Raw genomic sequence first — 19,519 nt, 5'->3', positions numbered from 1 at the left:
CTACCTTGTTGTTGGAGTTGAGGAGAGTCAGGACATCCCCCTTCTTCATGGAGACCTCCCGAGGAGACTTCTCGATGTAGTCGTACAGAGCCATCACACACTCCTTGCCGGTCACGTCCACAACGGGCGTCTCTTGTTGCTGCACAACAATAAACAAATATTACTAGGGCACGGTGGCGTGCAGAGAATTAATAGGGGTAGGTAGTAGAGGTAGGCAGTAAGGTATGCAGGTACTACTTAGCAGGGTAGGGTAGGTACTGGTTGCGTTTTTATGTCATGCGGGTAAGTTAGGATAAATTATTGCTGCACGTGTTAAAACTGTCACTTAGAATTGTATAGCTACATAAGGACCGTAGTCCATTTGATCTTCACATTCGTTTGATAATGCCCTAACAAGGCGAAACAATTGTCACAATATAATTTTTTATGTGTTTTTGTTAATAAAATACAACTTAGTAGACTCAAAAAATCTGTGTTTGATTTAAAATTAATACATAAGTTAGGATAAGCACTGCTTTTTTGCCTATATGGAGGCAAGCCCCTGCTAGGGTACATATATTTTTATGCGGTAACTTCCCAAAAAAGAGACAAGCGCTTGTGCTTGGAGAAGTAGTTATCTTGTTTAGTTTTTTTATTGTATGGTCTGTGTATGTTTATTCTGTTCATTAACCGGTTGACTGCCAAAAGCGTCTTAAGACGCATAATTGTCTGTAAACGGAGCACCGCTCATACAAAAATTACATCCTAAGACGCGCCGTTTTAAATGGGCTTTTAGTAAAGAAAATCAATTATTTAAAATGTACAAATATATTGAACGCATAGTGACATCTATTGAGAATATCTTTGCATACTTAGAATTGAAACAGAATTTATTTTTAGAAATAAAAATGCCAGAATGTCCCATCATAGAAAGAGGGAAGGAATAAAAATATATATCTCGCTTCTTAGTTTGTACTTCTATCTGTCCCTTTGGGCTTCTTATGCCCTGTAAAAGTCTTCTAGAACACCCGCAAGGGTGGATTATCGCCCTCTAAGAAATACTGGTTTACTTACTCTGCAACTTTGTGCCTGGTCCTTGAGTGACTGAATGGTGTTTCCGAAAGCTTCCAGATCAGACATCAGAGCCTCGTGCTTCTTTAGCAGAGCCTCAGAAGAGTCTTCATCTTTTCCGTAATCCTGCAGGAACAACAAATAAACAAGCATTAAACGATTTCACTAATTTGTAAACTTTGTTATCAAATCGGATAGACTGACTCGTGTGGTTTGTTTATTCACCTGATTTCCGACAATCGGTTCCTTCTCTCTCATCCAGGATTCGGCTTCATTGGCGTCGGCGAAGTACTGGTGAACTTGGAGGGAATCCTCCAGGTCTTGCTTGCGCTGGATAATTAGAAAAAAACACACATTACAATAAATGAATACTTCAAGATGTCATTAAGGTGGGGAAGACAACAAAGAAGACAATGGTATGCGCATGTGAGGAATTGCACTGCACAGCCAACCAAAAGGCAGACCACCAAAGAGATGGATCGGAATAAACACTTGGTTCTAGGGACTATTGGTACTCTTCTTCTTTCATTTAACCTTTATTCGCACCCAATGGTGCATAGGCCACTGCATCATATAAATGCAGTGTTATCTTGATCATTAACACGTGAAGGAAAGGTGATCAGTCCTCCGCTTCAGGTACCAGTCCAGGGTAATATTGAATATATATTAGAGTGAAAAAATCACTTATATTTGAACTTCCCCCACTGGGAATCGAACCCGGGGCCTCCAGTACAGTAGCCGAGTGTGCTGACCATTCACTACGGAGGCTGACAACAAAATACTGGTGAATTAAAAATCAATAAATAATATTCAAGTGATTTGTTATTTTATCATTTTATTCATTATCAAGAAAAAAATGAATATATAAACACTCGGTTCTAGGTACAATCGGTACTATGGATTAATTTTTTTAGTTATGTTTTCCTTCAAATTAGATTTGTGGAATCAACAAGCTAATTATTTCTTTGACTTGGGAGGATGCAAAGGAGCTGGCAGCCAACAGAAAAAGCCTGGAGACAGTTTGTAGCATCTCCACATAGGGAGCGGAGAAGGTGTAATCATTTAATTAAATTTTATTTATTTATTTATTACAATTAGTTAGGAAGGCCGATCCGTCTCACCTGCATGGCCTTGTCCTTGAGCTGCGTCCACTGGTCGGAGAGCGCCTGCACGCGGCGCGCGATCTCCTCGGAGGCGAAGTGGCCCGCGTCACGCATGCCCTTCCCGGAGCCGCACACGGCCACCACGCGCGACTCGTGGTTGTTGATCTCCGACAGCACGGCCTGGTGCTTCTTCATCAGGTTCTGCACGCCAATCAGGTCGCGGCCTAACGGGAAATTATATATTTTTCATTGATTTCACGTTTAATTTGTTTAAAAATAAACTAACTAACCATCACGCCGCTTCTCCGCAGGGATAGGCAGAGAGAATAGAACGCCACACCACTCTGTCTTTGCAAACATTCTTCGCCTCTTCCCGGTTCATGCATCTCCTCATACATACCCGCCGATTGTTACGACTCCTAACCTGACCACTTTCAAGTATTTGGCATGCCTGATGCTACCATGTTTTTCTCGGTCTTCCTCTGCTTCTTTTCTCAATAACATTCGCCTCATAAATTTGTTTTACCGTTCTTTTCTCACTCATTCGTTCTACATGTCCAAACCATCCCAACACACCTTTCTTAATTTTATCGATAATGCTTATCTCAGCTTTGCATTCCTTCCTTATTTCACTATTCGCACATCTATCATACATCGTTTTGTCGCACATTCTTCTGAGAGAATCATAATCATACCCCTGGTGATGACATTGTGAAACTCATTGGAGGCACAAAGTTCGTTGACAATATTACAGAGTTGTGAGCAATCAGGTACATTGATTACTAGACAAGGTGTTGACATCAAATTACCTCTGTTGGTGGATGCTGCGACGGGTTCCTTCTCCCGGATCCAGGCCGCCTCGTCCTCTAGGTCGCGGAACAGCTGCTGCGCCTGCAGGGAATCCAGCAGGCGCTGCTTGCGAACGGACATGGGTTTCTCCAGGGCAGAGTAGCGCCTGATGAGAGCATCCTGAGAAAAACAACAAATAATCTAATTAACACTTTGTTTATTGATTTGGCGTTTAATTTGTAGAACTCCTTTTCAATTTATGTATTGAATGTTAAATTGTCACAATCTAGATTTTCATGTGTTTTTTTTAAATAATAAAATACAACTAAGGAAACTCAAAAACTCTGTGTTTGATTTAACATTTAACCACCCTACCTTCGGGTTATTTTCAGGCATATTTTTTATAAACAAGCAAAAAAATCGCAACGTTTACTATCACAAAATATTGTCAGGTATGAAACTTGACAAAAATTTGTCAGTGTATCCGGTACGCATTAAATATTTTTGGTTATATCTTTAACCAAATATATTATTCGGTTATATCTTTTTCTCAGATATCTTTTCTCGCGCGCGGAATGGTGAAGAAAAACCGCGTGTATCACGTTCATTCGTATGTGAAGGGCGGTTAATAAATAACACATTGTTGTCGGCCGGTTTTTTTTATCAACCCCGACGCTAATTATACTCAGACAGTCTGCCGCCCGACCCTCAGTATACTATTCACAAGTAACTGCACCACCCAATTCCGATCTATACAATGTTTTTTTGGCGCCTCTCGCGCTCTAACAAAAGTAAGCAAATATAACAAATATAAGTAAGCTTATAAGCGTTTCCTACTCTTTACCAACAGCATGTGAAAGACGCTTTTAAGCGTTTCCCGCAAACAATGTGTTAAAAGTTTTTCAACAAGTAAAATACCTATATTGTCACTAGACAGTGAAAATGGCACAAATCACAATCAAAATATCACTAAAGGAATATGAACATATGAATGGAAACGTTGTGGGTAGTTTTTGCTATATGTTGCAGCACAGTGAATACCACTTCTAGAATCCACTGCTTAAATCAACACATGTGGGAAATTTACATGAGGCTAATTATTTTTTATTTTATTTTATTTATTATTAATTATGATGCTAATCTAGCTAGTGGAGTGTGACTTATCTAACTGGCTAACGGACCAATAGCCAAACTAATACAATGCATATAGTAAGGAAGCTACTGGCACTGAAAGTTAGAAAGCATTCTAATCCAACATTTTGGTTTGAAAATGACAGTAACATATCGCTCACTCCTTTCAAGAACGTCATAAATCAAAAATCGACAATTTTCAGTTGTACATGTTTTCGGAATGCTTAAAAAATGTACTATATCCCAGCAAAAGCGGCATATTTTTAACTTAATATTTACCCGTTACAGGGCAGAAAGTGTTGTTTTTGCATTTTGAAGAAAAGGTATTGTTTAATTGTTTTTTTACATAAACTAAATATTTTTCAAATGGAGAAAAATCCTTCAGCTTTTACCTAAAAAGATCTGTTGCACAGTAAAAAGTTCAAAAAGTGGCTTCATATTTATTTTTAATATATTGTATTATAATATTTAACATTAAAAACGCTCTCCTGAAAAATCAAGTATTTTGATTTATGACGTTCTTGAAAGGAGTGAGCGATATGTATTAATTTTTAATTCAAACACAGATTTTTTGAGTCTACTCAGTTGTATTTTATTAACAAAAACACATAAAAAATTATATTGTGACAATTGTTTCGCCTTGTTAGGGCATTATCAAACGAATGTGAAGATCAAATGGACTACGGTCCTTATGTAGCTATACAATTCTAAGTGGCAGTTTTAACACGTGCAGCAATAATTTATGGGAGACAACAGTGGCTAATGGGGGATGTAGGTAAAAAAAAAAAAAAAAGACAGATCTTCATTCGCCAAAAATGTGTCCACCATAAAAACCGAGATGGCGATAATCCTCCCGTCAGGGCAATTATTATATCGGACCACATCTTGTCAAACAATCATTCATTCAATTTTGAAGATGGGATAGAAATTTTACATTTTAATAATACATAGAACTAGTCAAATTAATAATTTGGAAGTTTTAAAAATGAAAGAAGCGGTTAACCAGAAATTAAATATAATTAACAATCAAATAAACTTAAGTCAAAGTCCCATTTTTAATTTAATTTTTACCATAAAATCAAACCCAACCTAAACACAGTTATCCCCTTCCTTGCTCTTATCCCTCCTTAAAACACCATTACCCCGACCTATATCCTAATGAAACCCAACAGCTTGTACACGGTTTCTTTTTTTATATATATGTTTAGTCATAAATTAAACCCTGAAGAGGGCAACAGGTTGTTGCCGAAACTAGTTGGTTAATAAAAATGTGAGTGGATCAAAAAACAAAGTCTTTTTATTTCTCAAAATAATATATAATTATTGTATCCCTGACAAATAAGATTTACGAGAATTGATTATAAATTTAGCATACCCTCTTGCTTTCAATGGTGTCAGCGTCGAAGTGCCCCTTCTCGGAGAACTGCTGGGCTGCGATCTGGATGCCCTCAATTCTCTCCTGGTGGGATCCGACATCGGCTTCAAGGAGGGCGTGCTTCTTCTGGAGATTCTGCACGCTCGTAAGATCCTGGGAGAACGCAAACATTCAATTAGTCATCAATCGCTATCCGTAGTACAACTCGATATATTTATCCGCACTCAATGGTGCATAGGGCACTGCATTATATAAACGCAGTGTTATCTTGATTGTTAAGAGAGTATAAGTAAAAATGCTAATTTACTTTGACCCTCCTGGGTATTAAACCCAGGACCTCGATAGCCGAATGTGCTAACCAGTACGCTATGGAAGCATTTTCTTAGCCCAACTAAACTGCAAAAATAATTTACAAAATTGCCTAAGTCCAGAGGCCAGGTTAGGAGTTGAAATAATCGGCAGGTATGTATGAGGAGATGCATGAACGTGAAAGAGGCGAAGAATGTTTGCAAAGACAGAGCTGTGTGGCATTCTATTCTCTCTGCCTACCTCTATGGGGAAGCGGCGTGATGGTTAGTTAGTTAGTTAGTAATAAAAGTCCATGTGACTTTCGACTGACCTTTCCGTAGTCCTCGCTCATGAGCTGACCCTCAATCTCCGACAGCCAGAGCTCCACGTCCTCGACGGTGCGGTTGAACTGCTGCTGCTGCGAGGCCTCCTGCAGCTTGGTGCCCTTCTTGTCGGTGGCACCCCCCAACGACTGCCAGAGACCCAGTATTTCAGTAGTGCGGGCCTTCACTTGCGCTGGAAGGTGACGCACATTAAATCTGGATTATCTCCAATTATAGGAGTATTTTTCATATTATTTTTTGACATCTCAATAAAGATGAAGAAGAATATGGAAATCTGGGCATTTACGGGGCTGACGACCGTCATAGGCTGGTTTAAGTGATCACTTTACACACGTATAAAATTCACCAATTCTACCCATTATTGACAACCACACTACTCAAATTCTTGGAAGTTCTATATATATATGAACCAATTTTGAAACATTGTTCTTGAATCACTAGAACTTCACTGGAGACATCTATTGGTCAGATGAAAATAAGCTTTTTACTGAGCAGAAACTCTTTTATTAGTGTGTGAGGTCCGAATCCTGGATTATAATCACACACATGAGAAACCCCAGAAAATATCATTTTCATTTTTATCATTTTAGGTTTTTTTTTCTTCTCTTTTTTAAGTACTTACCAGAGCTAACATTACAAAATTGATATATTTCAACTTCAACTATGGTCGATAAAAGCAAAAATTAGGAATATTTACATTTTTCTCGTTTTTAAATCACATTTTCATATGGTGTACAAAATACATATCACCGGTGCACGCGGAAGTTTTTGGCACCTTAAGGGAAGGGTTATGAAAATAAAATAAAAAAGCATGACTATATCAAAGAGTCCAGTTAGATGCAAAGTAGTTGTAAACAACAGAACCGTTGTACAGGTGATGAAATTCAAATATCGCGGAGTTGACATCAATAACTACGGTGATCTATATGGTGATACTCAGAAACAAATAAACAAGGCTGCAGTTATATCAGGATGCCTCAGAAACTCGGTGTGGAGGAACAAACACATGAGAATAGAAAGTAAATGAAAATATACAAAACATGTGTTTGGCCAATAGCCACTAATGGGGTTGAGGCAAGAGCAGATACTTCCAGAACAAAATCTCGACTTTGAACCTCCGAGATGAAGACTCTCCGATCCATAACCGGAAACACATTGCGAGACCGAGTAAGAAATACCGACATTCGGAGCATGTGTAAGACGGAGGATATCGTGAGGTGGGGACGACAACGAAGGCGATACTGGAAGGAACATATAAACATAATGTCAGAAGACACGACTTCCACGTATCGCCCTCCAAGGCAACCCTGAAGGAGGCAGACCCCCAGGCAGACCTCCGAAAAGATGGAAAGACAGCTGGGAGTCGACATCCCAAGAGCGACATGCGGAGGCACAAACAGATCCCTAGGATCTACAAAAAGAAGAAGAAGAAAATAAAAAAATAAAGTAGTTACTTACGGGAAGCATAATGTTTCTGCACGATGAGGTCCTCCCCAGTGGAGATGATCTCGTCCACGCGGCTCTTGTTTGTCTGCAGCTCCTGTTCGAAGTTCTGGTGTTTCTGTACCTTCCCGTTCAGGTTGGTCGGGTCCAGGTACGAGTCGTCCGTAGCAAACTTCAGCTTCTCGTTCACCCATCCTGTTAAGGGGACAAACTAAGAGTCAGCTCGCATGTACTATGTGTGGTTGTGCTGTTAGGTGGAGCTGACCATGTGTCAAAATGGCCCCCAGCCAGGGCAAAGATAAAGATTTCATTCATTGATTCGGCAGTCACTTTTTGGTAAAATCTACGCATCAATAAATGATTATACTAGATTATGATACATGTAATCATATAATTCGTCCACCTCCATAGTGTAATGGTCAGCACGCTCGGCTACCATTCTAGAGGTCCCGGGTTCGATTCCCAGGGGGGGTCAAATAAATATAAGTGATTTTTTTCACTCTAATATTTATTCAATATCACCCTGGACTGGTACCTGAAGCGGGAGGCTGATCACCTTTCCTTCATGTGTTAACGATCAAGATAACACCGCGTTAATATGCAGTGCCCTATACACCACTGGGGTGCGGATAGGGGTTTGAAGAAGAAGGAAGAAGATATAATCATAACTACATATTTTCACTCAAGGTTATCAAGTGTGGATTTTCTGTAAAGTTACTTTTTATTAACTGTAGAGTTAGTTTAAATTAGCTTAGAATTTGTATTTGATGAATAGGTTAGTTTTACCCTTGGTCTCATCGCAATCTCTCTCAAACTGCTGCAGTTTGTAGGCGTCGTCCAACAGGGCCCGTCTCTGGGAGGATCTCTCCAGAAGCGCCGACCTGCGCTCCAGCAACTAGAGACAAATAAACAAGCAATGAAGTCTTCCCTCCAAAAGGAACGCAGCGCATGCAGAGTATTTTAGATGGCAGTTGCATTTACTATTTACAATATTCATAGGCCATTTAGTGGATTCTGGTTTCTTCTAACTAAAAAAAAGCTTTGTTTCTTTTGAATTATTGGGTAATATATCCAAAATTAAACAAGGTTTATTTGGTTGAATTCTACATTTGTTTATGTATATATTAATACGTGACGCGTTTCTTCTTGTTAAGACATTATCAAACACTTTAACACTATGTGTTTGATAATGTCTTAAAAAGACGAAACGCGTCACGTATTAACATATACATGACGAAGAAGTAGAAGAAATAAATGTAGAATTCAACCAAATAAACCTTTTTTAGTTTTGGATATATTACCCAACAATTCAATATGGAATTCTACCAGCTGTCTGGAGTTACAATAAATTTGTTTCTTTTGTTTTAAAGGAATAACCCGCAAAATGTTTAAGAGGTTTGTCTATCAATTAAATTTTAATCTGTGTTGGGAACAGGAAGGATAATCTAGTGTGGGCCGATCGCCCGGCTGTCCAAACTTAAAACACAGTAAGGGACATTTTTTTTGCAGTGCGTTTTTTTTGCATTTTTGGACTAAGTAGAATCTACTTAGTCCAAAAATGCAAAAAAAAACGTACTACAAAAAAATGTCCCTTACTGTGTTTTGAGTTTACACACAGCTAAGCCAGCTTGTTGACTGTCGTCAACAGACATTCCGTTCCACTAGAAGAGGGTTGGGCATTTTATATACTAGCTTGGTTGATGGTACCAATGTTCTTCACTATTTTGCATGTGGAGTATTGTGTGACCAGGTATATCTCACCATTTCTCTCCTCTGGGCGACATCGTCGGCGGCATAGTGCTGTCCCTCGATCAGCTTGGTGGCGAACTCGTCCAGGGCTTTGATCTTCTCTTCCTGGGCGGCGAGAGACTTCTCGAAGTCCTCGTGCTTCTTGATCAGAGCCTCTACGGAGTCCAGAGAGTCTCCGAGATCTTCGTTGGCTAGGAAGGCCTGCCGGGAATAAATAATACATATTAGTCATAGAACTTACTCATTTCAGGGTTCAACATATCGCTCATTCAGTGTAACAATGACGCAATTGCACTTTTTTTTAAAAAACAAGTTAAATATGTCAAAATGTGCAGAAAGACTATTTACATCGGGAGAAACATCGACAGAATTGGTTTTGTGGTGAAATGCTGTGAGATGGCGCGAGTGTCATTGTAGAATTGAGTAAAATTGCGCCATTTCTGTATGAATGGCATTTCCAGTAATATTTCTAAAAGTGTAATTAAGCCATTGTTGCACAAAATAAATGATATGTCATGAACACCGACATACGGTGTTTGAAAATGATGCGGCATGCATCGAAACACAATAGATTAATATTATTTAATACCATAATATATAATTAATTATCAATAGTAATATATAACATAATAACATAATATATTAATATTATTTAATGATTAATACCACTATTTCTTAGATCACAATAGATTATAAGAAATAGTGGTATTTACTAAGTAAATCTTTAATTAAAAGTAAAAATAAATAACTCTCACCTCCTGCTTGGCCATCCAGGTGTCGGCCTGCTCCGTGTCCCGGTAGAAGAGCTGTAGGTCCATGCACTGCTCGTACCGCACGCGGCGCTCCTCCCAGAGCGCAGCCAGGGCGGCCCGCGCGGCCTCCAGCTGCTCCATGCGTGCGCCCACGTCCCCCGCGGCCGGGTGCCCCCCCTCCTGCAGCTCGCGCCCGGCCGACACGCACGCCGTCATCGAGTCCCCGCGCGCGTCGATCTCGCCCTGGAAAGCAAACACACAGATAGAAACTAGACTAGGGGATCCCAACATTTTTGTACTCTAGAGCAGGCATGTCAAACTCGCAGCAGGTGGATTCGACTTTCGGCCGCGTACGGCACATGCATTCTTGGATTTTGGGTGGAGTCGGCGATCTTAATACAAATCAGTTAGTCTTTGATAGAAGCTTTGACAATTCTGGGTGCCGACAGACCGCCGCGCGCCGCCGAAAAGGCCATGAAACCGTTCGCATACGGCAGATGAAGCGCGGCGCGGCTTTCAAAGTGCGAAATAGTATTTTTATCTTTTATCTGTTTTTTTTTTATATTTTGTTATAAATTTACGTAAATGTATTGGCATTTTTTCGTACGGGACAAAAATGATTTTGTTTTACGTATTAACGGGATTTCGTTACATTAATGCATTTTTGTATGAAAAATTGGTTTTAGGGAGTAAATTTCTTTGAGCGTTTTGTTATATCGCGATTCTACTCTATTTATTTGACTCCCCCTGGGAATTGAACCCAAGACCTCCAGTACGGTACGGAGGTGGACATTTACCAACTGTAACCAAAAATAGCCCCTGTTATCCTTGAATCTGAACACTCCCGTGCAGTATACCCTTTTTGACTTCTGCCAAAAAGTCTTTGTCTACTTTAAAGTTAATCAAAGAATAATGATTCACTCCTTCTCACCTTGTGCTCCTGGTGTCTCTCCAGCAGCGCCTCGGCTCCCGCCACGTCCTTGGCCAGCTCGTCGGCGCTGATGATGGCGCGCATGTCTGCCATCCAGGACATGAGGTCGCGGAAGTCGGCCAGGAAGCGGTGCAGCGAGTACGAGGAGTCCAACTTCTCCCGGCGTTCCTGAATTATTCAAACAAAGCACATGAGGAGGGGTGGAATGCTCGAAGGGCTGCCAAAAGACTCGTGGGATCTGAGGATAGCCTCAAGAGAAGGATCCGATATGATATGGATCAGGGCATAGAGACAGAGCTGCAAGCATCAAGTGTAAACTGTGCTAGTCTGGAAGATGAAAGTTGGCCATCCACAATGACGAGGAGCTCAACAAGCTGCTCTCCAGCGTGACCATCGCTCAGGGAGGCGTCCTGCCCAACATTTTGGCCATTCTCCAGCCCTTGAGGATCAAGAGAAAGGCGTTACAATTTAACCCCGCTCCAGACTCACTCCAGTACACTCAATTTCCCGAGACTGATTGATGACGTTTTATTATAATTATTATTATTATCTATCATTATCTTCTTTATAAGCACCTTTGAGGTAGTATTTTACAAAAATGGCGCTATACAAATTATCCAAATTAATATTATTATCTCACTACCTGTGGCCTGAGTTGCGCTCTAATGGGCATTTTCCCCAGAGCCAATTTCAGCCAGTCAGTTAGATGCCAATATACTAACTTAGAGGTAGGCAAACTTACTAGCCAAAGAGCCAAATGTGAACTTTACAAAGATTAATTTTTTTCTTCAGACAAATCTCTTTGCAATTCTAGTTTGTCAAATCTCTTTGCAACGCCTTTATTAATTTTTTTCTTCTTTAAACCCTTATCCGCACTTCAATGGCGCATAGGGCACTGCATCATATAAACACAGTGTTATTTTGATCGTTAACACATGAAGGAAAGGTGATCAGCCCTCCGCTTCAGGTCCAGTCCAGGGTAATATTAGAGTGAACAAAATCACTTATACGTGACCCCTCCCTGGGAATCGAACCCGGGACCTCCAGAACGGTAGCTGAGCGTACTGACCATTACACTACGGAGGCGGACGTTATTAAATTACACCCAATAAAACTTGATTCCATCTCCCAGGACTCGGTGACTGGAATACTAAAACATGAGTTGACAATCAGGTGCGTTACCTTGGCCTTGGAGATGAGCCTCTCCCAGGCGGCCTGGATCTCCTTGCGCTTGGCGTCCGTGTGCGTGGCGTGCGCGGCGTGCAGCGTGCACAGGCGCGCCGCCTCCACGCCCAGCGTGCCCACGCGGTCCTCCAGCGCGGCCAGGTCGCGCTCCACCCCCTCGTGCTTGCGCTAAACACAACAGACAAACATCATTACTAATACATACAAAATACTGAACTCGAAAATAGTAACGAACGAATACGAATATTCGAACTGTGAAAATAGTACAGAAAACAATAATTAAAGTTATATTGAAAAAAAAAACATATCCAACAAAATTATTATTTAAGAAATTTCAAGTCCCAAACATAGAAACCATTTATAAAAAAAAACGAAATTTTTCAAATACTAAAAGGTGACAAATATTTGAATTTCAAAAAAAGTTTATCTTCGAGATTCTTAAATGATTTTTCAACTCCAAAATGCATTACTAAGCAATTTCAACAAAACTTCAAATATTTGGGAATTATATATTTCAATAAACTCCCTAAAGAAAAAAAAAAAAAAAAGATATAAAAATTCTTGAGAAAAAAATTAATGCCCATTACATATAAATCTAGAAAAAAATGTATTAAAAAAAGACTATTATATTATTAATTATATAAAACATTAAACCATGAGTGTAAGTCCCTCTCCAAGCACAAGAGCTCAGTCTCTTTTTTGGAGAGGCACAGCAAATCTAAAACTAAAAGTTTGCCATGTGTATAAATATTTAGAAAATGTATTATATTGTACTTAAAAATGTAACTATATTAAATAAATTAATTTAATTTTTTTTTTTTTAAATACATACGCAGTTGGCAAAGTATTGGACATAACCTTTAGTGTTACCGTTGAAAATGTGTATTACACATCAGTGGATCAGATAAAATGCATTACATCACCATATTGCGAATGTGGACAAGATATAGGGGATGCAAACCATACATTCTTCCAGTGTACGCTGACAACAGAGAAGGTGAACTCTCTAAATAGGTTAACGCAGGCAGGAATCCAACTCCCCACTCAAGTATACTCTCTTCTTCAGAACCTAATTCTAGAATTGCGGTCATTATTTCTAAAATGATAAAGCTAAACGCATTTAAAGTAAGATTTTTTTATTAATTGTTATTATTATTTTGTTTGTGAATAAAAATAATACTTGACACTGGCAGAAATATCCTCTCACTGGGTGACCGCCAAATATATAATTTATTTTTTTATATAATATTAAATTTATTTAGTAAAAGTAAAACCCTTATCCGCACTCCAATGGTGCATAGGGCACTGCATCATATAAACGCAGTGCTATCTTGATCGTTTACACATGAAGAAAAGGTGATAAACCCTCCGCTTCAGGTACCAGTCCAGGGTAATATTGAATAAATATTAGAGTGAAAAAATCACTTATATTTATTTGACTCCCCCTGGGAATCGAACCCGGGACCTCCAGAATGGTAGCCGAGTGTGCTGACCTTACACTACGGAGGCGGACATTTACTGTTATTTATTATACTTGAAATTCAGAAATAAATGAAATTCTTCTAATAAACTATTTATAATTTGCCTCCTGGAACCAACCAAGTAAACCCGCCAAAATCCGGGTTAAAATATTTTTTAAAGCATCAAATCTAAAACCCGGGTTTTAAATAAATAAAAAAAACCATTAAACATAAAATCCGGGTATTTTTTTTCTTTTCAAAATCGACAAATACTATCAACACTAACCTGCAGTGTCTGCACGCTGGCCAGGTCACGGCCGTAGTCGTCGGAGCTCAGCACCACATCCTTTTCGGAGATCCAGGCCACGGTCTCGTCGGCGTCTCGGTTGAAGCGCTGGATCTCCTGCGCTCCGAACAGGCGCTCCTGGCGTATGAGGGCTAGCTGACGCAGCCGCTGCCACGCCTCGTTTAGATCCTAGGACGAGAGGAATTCAGCGGTTGAAACATTAATGGACAATCTTCGAAGGGTTAAAATACAAATAAAACATAAACTTCCTCCACTATGAGTCACAAATAAAATTTAAAAAAAGCGAGGTGATCAAATAATTATTTTTCTTGACAGTTATTCACACTCGATACCCCGTTCTACGCACACATTTGATGTGTTACTTGAGCCCAGTACAAAAAAAAGTTCAAGTAGCCCCGTTCTACGGTACTGCATTGGATAAACACAATTGAAAATATCATTAATTACACGAAGCCAAGAACATCAGTCCTATACTTCTAGTGTTAGTCCAAGGTAGAGTGTCCACAACACTATGACAAAGATTTTCAATGTTTCCACTAAATGTTGCTCATGGATGTGCCAAATGTGTCGGGTTGTGGTCCCGTGGTAGTGTCACGGACTCTCGAGTCAGAGTTTTTTCGGTTCGAACCCACTCTACCACAATTTGATACCTATTTCTAATAATGAGCTCACAGAAATAGTATGAAAGTGAAGTATTTTTGTAAGTAATAAAAACACAAATATTTCTATTTTCTTACATAAAAATAAAAATAATAAAAAGAGATATTATTGAAGCAATCAAAATTTGTGATTTCCCATTCATAGAAATGACTCGGGGCAAACTTTATCATCGGTGTTTTCCATTATTTTATCTATGGTAGCAAAATATCTATGAAATCATTTATTGAGTTGAGATTTGAAATTCAAGCTCACATCCTTCTTCTTGACGATGGTCTCCCGCTCGGGGTGTCCCTCGAGGACGAGGCGCTCGGCGAGGTCGGTGACCTCGGTGACGCGGTACTCCTGCGCCGCCATGTCCTTGGTGAACTCGTCAAACTTGCGCTGCAGCACCTCCACATGCTCCAAGTCCTGACCAAACTCCTCCACGCTCACAAACATCTCCTGGAAATGGAACAGAGACATAAGGGACTGCTAAAGAAAATATATCCCTATCTTATTTAACCTTTCTGAGAGTTAAATAATTGATGTCCGACTCTCTCTGGGGTTCTTTTTACATGAAAAATAATTAGCAAAATCTATATATGATGAAGATAGAAATCATGTCAAAATAAAACTCACCATCTCTAGGTTTTATCTTATGACAAAATTACATACAAATATCCACAGATGTCAGTGCCATACAAGTTACATCATACCAACTGACAGACAGACTTTGATGTTCATTTACGTCCGTACTCCCGAAAAGGTTCAAACATTCTGTGCGTTGAACATGGTCCTGTGTCTATACAAATATTGCAACCACGCATTGATAATGGAAGTTGTGTTGAAGGATAAGGATTCACAGGTGGTTTTATGTGTTTTGAAAACAACTTATATATATATATATATATATATATATATATATATATATATATATATATATATATATATATATATATATATATATATATATATATATATAAAACATATATAAAACAACTTAGAAAGGTATAGTACCATTTCATGGATCCAGAACATGACTTTGTCAGTTTACCAAAGAGTAATAGAGCTGCTGGCATGGATCCAGAACATGGCTTTGTCAGCTTATCAAAGAGTAAAAGAGCTGCTGTCATGGATCCAGAACATGGCTTGGTCAGTTTACCAAAGAGTAAAATAGCTGCTGTCATAGATCCAGAACTTGGCTTCGTCAGTTTACCAAAGAGTAAAAGAGCTGCTGTCATGGATCCAGAACATGGCTTTGTCAGTTTAGTAAAGTGTAAAAGAACAGCTACAGTACCTTGTCATGGATCCAGAACATGACCTCATCGCAGTGGCGTAGGAACTGCACGAGCACCAGGGCCTGCTGGAGTTTCATGCCCTTCTCCGCCAGCTTGGAGAGCAGCAACTCCCACAGGCGGTGGAGCTCCTCTGTTGGCAAAATTCGGCAATTTAAACGAAAAGTTTGATAAATCAACATCGGGAAAAGAGAGGCTCAGTATTTTTGTCAGCAAATGCTTTATTTGAGGACTCACCAAGGCGCGTGCGGATGACATCGGCAGCAAAGTGATTCTGGTTGATCATCTCCATTCCGGTGTTGTCGAGCACCACGATAGCGTTGCTGTGGGCGGCCACTTCTGCCTCGAAGGCCTGGTGCTTCTGGATCTTGGCCTGCGGACAATCAAACGCTCACTATACAGAAGCTCGGGCAAAACACAATATTCAAAAGGGCAAATTTTCTAAATTCTTTTTTCAAATGTTCAGTTGCTAGAATCATTAGACTTAGTGACTTGGTGTTTGGGTCTGATAAAACCTTTTTCCTGAACCAATTTTGTATTGTTGCAAGCGTTCAGTCATGAAATACACTAATCCCTCTTTTTTTATTAATTTCTTATGAGCAGTATGATTGTTGTTGTTCCTTGCTTACATAAAGGCAAGATGACCACTCCTGCGCTTCAGGGATCAGCTCAGGGTAATATTTTTTTAAAACCCTTATCCGCATCCGATGGTGCATAGGTCACTACATCATATAAACGCAGTGTTATCTTGATCGTTAATAAATTAAGGAAAGGTGATCAGCCCTCCGCTTCAGGAACCAGTCCAGAGTAATATCGAATAAATATTAGAGTGAAAAAATCACTTTTATTTATTTGACCCCCCTGGGGATCGAACCCGGGACCTCCAGTACGGTAGCCCACGTGATGACCACTAAACTACGAAGGCGGACAAATAGATATCGAGTGTAAAATCACTAATATTTATTTTCACACCCTCCCCCTTTTGGGAATCGAGCCCGGGACGTCCAGCACGGTAGCAAAACGCGCTAATCACTACACCACAGAGGCAGACAAACATACCCGGTGATTCTTATACATACTCGGCTCATGACCTTACCATGTCCAAGTATTTTAAATACTTGATCATGCCAAGTTTTCCTCGGTTTTATCATTCTTTCTTCACTCACTCAATTCACGTGCCCAAATCATCCCAATACACCTTTCTTAATTTCATTTATAACGCTCATCTCTTTTCTGGAGTGTTTATAAACTAAGATGAGCAAATTTGATATTGAGTCGTGTTTATTACCTGAAGGTTGGTGGGATCCTTGTAGCTCTCGTCGGAGGCGGCTTGCAGCTTCTCGTGCACCCAGGACTCCAGCTCGTCGGCGTCCCGCTTGAAGTACTGGAAGCGGCGGGAGTCCTCCAGCCGCTCCCTCTTGGCGCGCGCCTCCAGTTTGAAGTCATCGTAGCGGGCCAACACCTGAAACCCAATATTCAAGTAATCAAATGTAATTTTTACAAGGATTTACAATGTTGGCAGGTAGACAATTCTGATAACAACTGTGAGTGGTCTCTAACAATAGACATGTGGCTGATGGGTAACCGTTTTTTTTTTTTTTTTTTTTTATAATAATAATAATAAAATCTTTATTCCAGCTTGACTAAGTGGTGGGTGGAATACTTAATCAGCCATATAAGTTTAACAACTTTTTTTGTTGTTGAAGGATATAAGTAATAACCCGCAAAGCGTCTATTTTAGATGCTTGTCTGCAGGTAGGATAGTAAGGACAGTGAAGGTAAATGTGAAAAATACATCACAAACACCCAGACCAATTGAAAATAAATCTTTCTTGAATTCATTTTGCGATTGGCGGGAATCAAACCTGCAACGCCAGTTTTGCTGTCGAGCGTCTACCCAACTACGCCACGGCGCCTGTCTAACTTTACTTTTTTGCTTACCCTCATGCGATGGTAATTGTCGCTTTTTCTCGGTCTGTATTTCTTTCCAGCTTAAATTTTTTTTTTTAAATTAATGTTTTACTTAGTAAATACCACTATTTCATAAAATCTACTGTGACACAGGTGTTTGAAAATGATGCGGAATGCATTGAAACACGTGTCACAGTAGATTTGAAGAAATAGTGGTATTCACTAGTAAAACATTAATTAAAAATGGATCGATTTTACCACAAAGTGACTGCCGAATCAATTCATGAAATTAAATTGTTGATTTTAACCTTTCCGAGAGTACGATAATTCATGTCCGACATTCTCTGGGGAGTGGGTTACGCCATCAGTTGAGGGATTTGTGAAGCATTTATTGAGCTTATTTTTACAATGATTAAAGAAAACACTTCGTTTTTTACCACGCGAGTGGTAAAAAACGAAGTGTTTTCTTTAATCATTGTAACATGCCTTACCACAAAGTTAATGCCGAAACAATAAATAAAGCTTATTTTTAATGCCAAATATATTAGGAGTTAGAAATACACAACCGAATTTGCGCACTAATATGCACATAAGCTTTTTTAAATCACTTAATCCAAAAAATGAATCAAGTAAAGAAGTCAGTTTTAAAATTTTATTGTTTTTGAATCTATGAATATTACATACTTTACCGCTTTTATTATTGACAAATTTTGAAAAGAAAATTTAACAACAAGAATATTAATTAAAAATTGAATCTATTGCTATCGGTGTGATGAAATTTGTTCAAGGCCTCTACATTACGTTAATAAATTCTGTTATCAGTGATTATCTCTCTTAAATAAGTTACTCAAATAGCAATGAAATAAATAAAATATTATGTGGCAATAATGCACTGATAGTGATCTTTTAAATTCAAGTATCAAAATTAAGAATGTTTTTTTCTTAACCTGTCCGGGTGTGAGTTTTTCCGGACAAAACTGTATCTGAGGAGTGAATTTGTTTTTGTTTTTTTTTTGTACTTTTACAATTTTATATTATAGTCTATGCTATAAGCAACATATTTTCTTGAATAAACAAAGATATTTACACCGGTGAACATGGTTTATATCAAAATTATCGAAATATCGATAAATCATGTTTTTAACATGTTTTGATATAAATCGTGTCATAAATCATATTTTGTATCGGCCGTACATGTACGTCCATACTCCTTTGAGAAAAGTTTGGTATGGCCGTACATGTACGGCCATACTCCCGGACAGGTTAAATCGCCTTTCTTTACTACCAAAAAACAAATGGTAAGTAACAAATGAGGATGCGGCTAGTCTCTTTTCTGTAAAGATCCGTAAAACCACGATAAAACAGACCCCTATTTAACGAACTACGCGTATAACGGACTAAAAATCAGGTAAATCAATATTATACGCATTTTCGTAATTGTAGAGTTGTTTATAAAAATAAAAATAAAAAACAGAAAACTTCAGAAGTGCAAACAAAACTTGATTTTTTTTTGATTACCAAAAACAAGTTCGTTGATATCAAACAGCAACGTCGCTTTTTATTATTATTTTTTTTATTATTTAAATTTTTTTTGCATTACATAGCATAAATTCAAATACAAAAAATATTAATAAAATATAAAAATGAATACAAAAAAAGATCCCACAAAGGCATGGCCTGTGTGTGGGTATACAAAATAAATAGCCACAGTACAGGGTATAAGGGTATAAGTTTCTAAGTAGAATTAGTTAATACAAAATACAAAAA

At 38.8% G+C, this 19,519-nt stretch overlaps 1 protein-coding gene across 4 annotated transcripts in view; it reads right to left on the bottom strand.

The window, feature by feature from the left end:
- Positions 1-19,519, bottom strand: part of alpha-Spec (alpha spectrin) — a 75,405-nt gene that overhangs the window by 50,025 nt on the left and 5,861 nt on the right. For all 4 annotated transcript variants that reach the window (XM_088260608.1, XM_088260605.1, XM_088260606.1 and 1 more), the window contains exons 3-20: positions 17,130-17,303; positions 16,079-16,214; positions 15,844-15,974; positions 14,820-15,008; positions 13,887-14,075; positions 12,138-12,308; positions 10,956-11,123; positions 10,028-10,267; positions 9,285-9,473; positions 8,310-8,418; positions 7,539-7,718; positions 6,068-6,252; positions 5,449-5,601; positions 2,963-3,122; positions 2,172-2,377; positions 1,276-1,380; positions 1,054-1,176; positions 5-139 (exon numbers count right to left, since the gene is read on the bottom strand). In XM_088260608.1, coding sequence (XP_088116734.1) covers positions 5-139; positions 1,054-1,176; positions 1,276-1,380; positions 2,172-2,377; positions 2,963-3,122; positions 5,449-5,601; positions 6,068-6,252; positions 7,539-7,718; positions 8,310-8,418; positions 9,285-9,473; positions 10,028-10,267; positions 10,956-11,123; positions 12,138-12,308; positions 13,887-14,075; positions 14,820-15,008; positions 15,844-15,974; positions 16,079-16,214; positions 17,130-17,303 — 2,943 coding nt within the window. The remainder of the gene's footprint in view (positions 1-4; positions 140-1,053; positions 1,177-1,275; positions 1,381-2,171; positions 2,378-2,962; positions 3,123-5,448; positions 5,602-6,067; positions 6,253-7,538; positions 7,719-8,309; positions 8,419-9,284; positions 9,474-10,027; positions 10,268-10,955; positions 11,124-12,137; positions 12,309-13,886; positions 14,076-14,819; positions 15,009-15,843; positions 15,975-16,078; positions 16,215-17,129; positions 17,304-19,519) is intronic.

This window comes from Brachycentrus maculatus, unplaced genomic scaffold (assembly GCF_059751285.1).
Source record: "Brachycentrus maculatus isolate JH-2025_06_01 unplaced genomic scaffold, ASM5975128v1 h1tg000139l, whole genome shotgun sequence".
NCBI lineage: Eukaryota > Metazoa > Arthropoda > Insecta > Trichoptera > Brachycentridae > Brachycentrus > Brachycentrus maculatus.
Note: the sequence above shows the minus strand (reverse complement) of the source record. Positions and strands in the feature narration are given on the sequence as shown.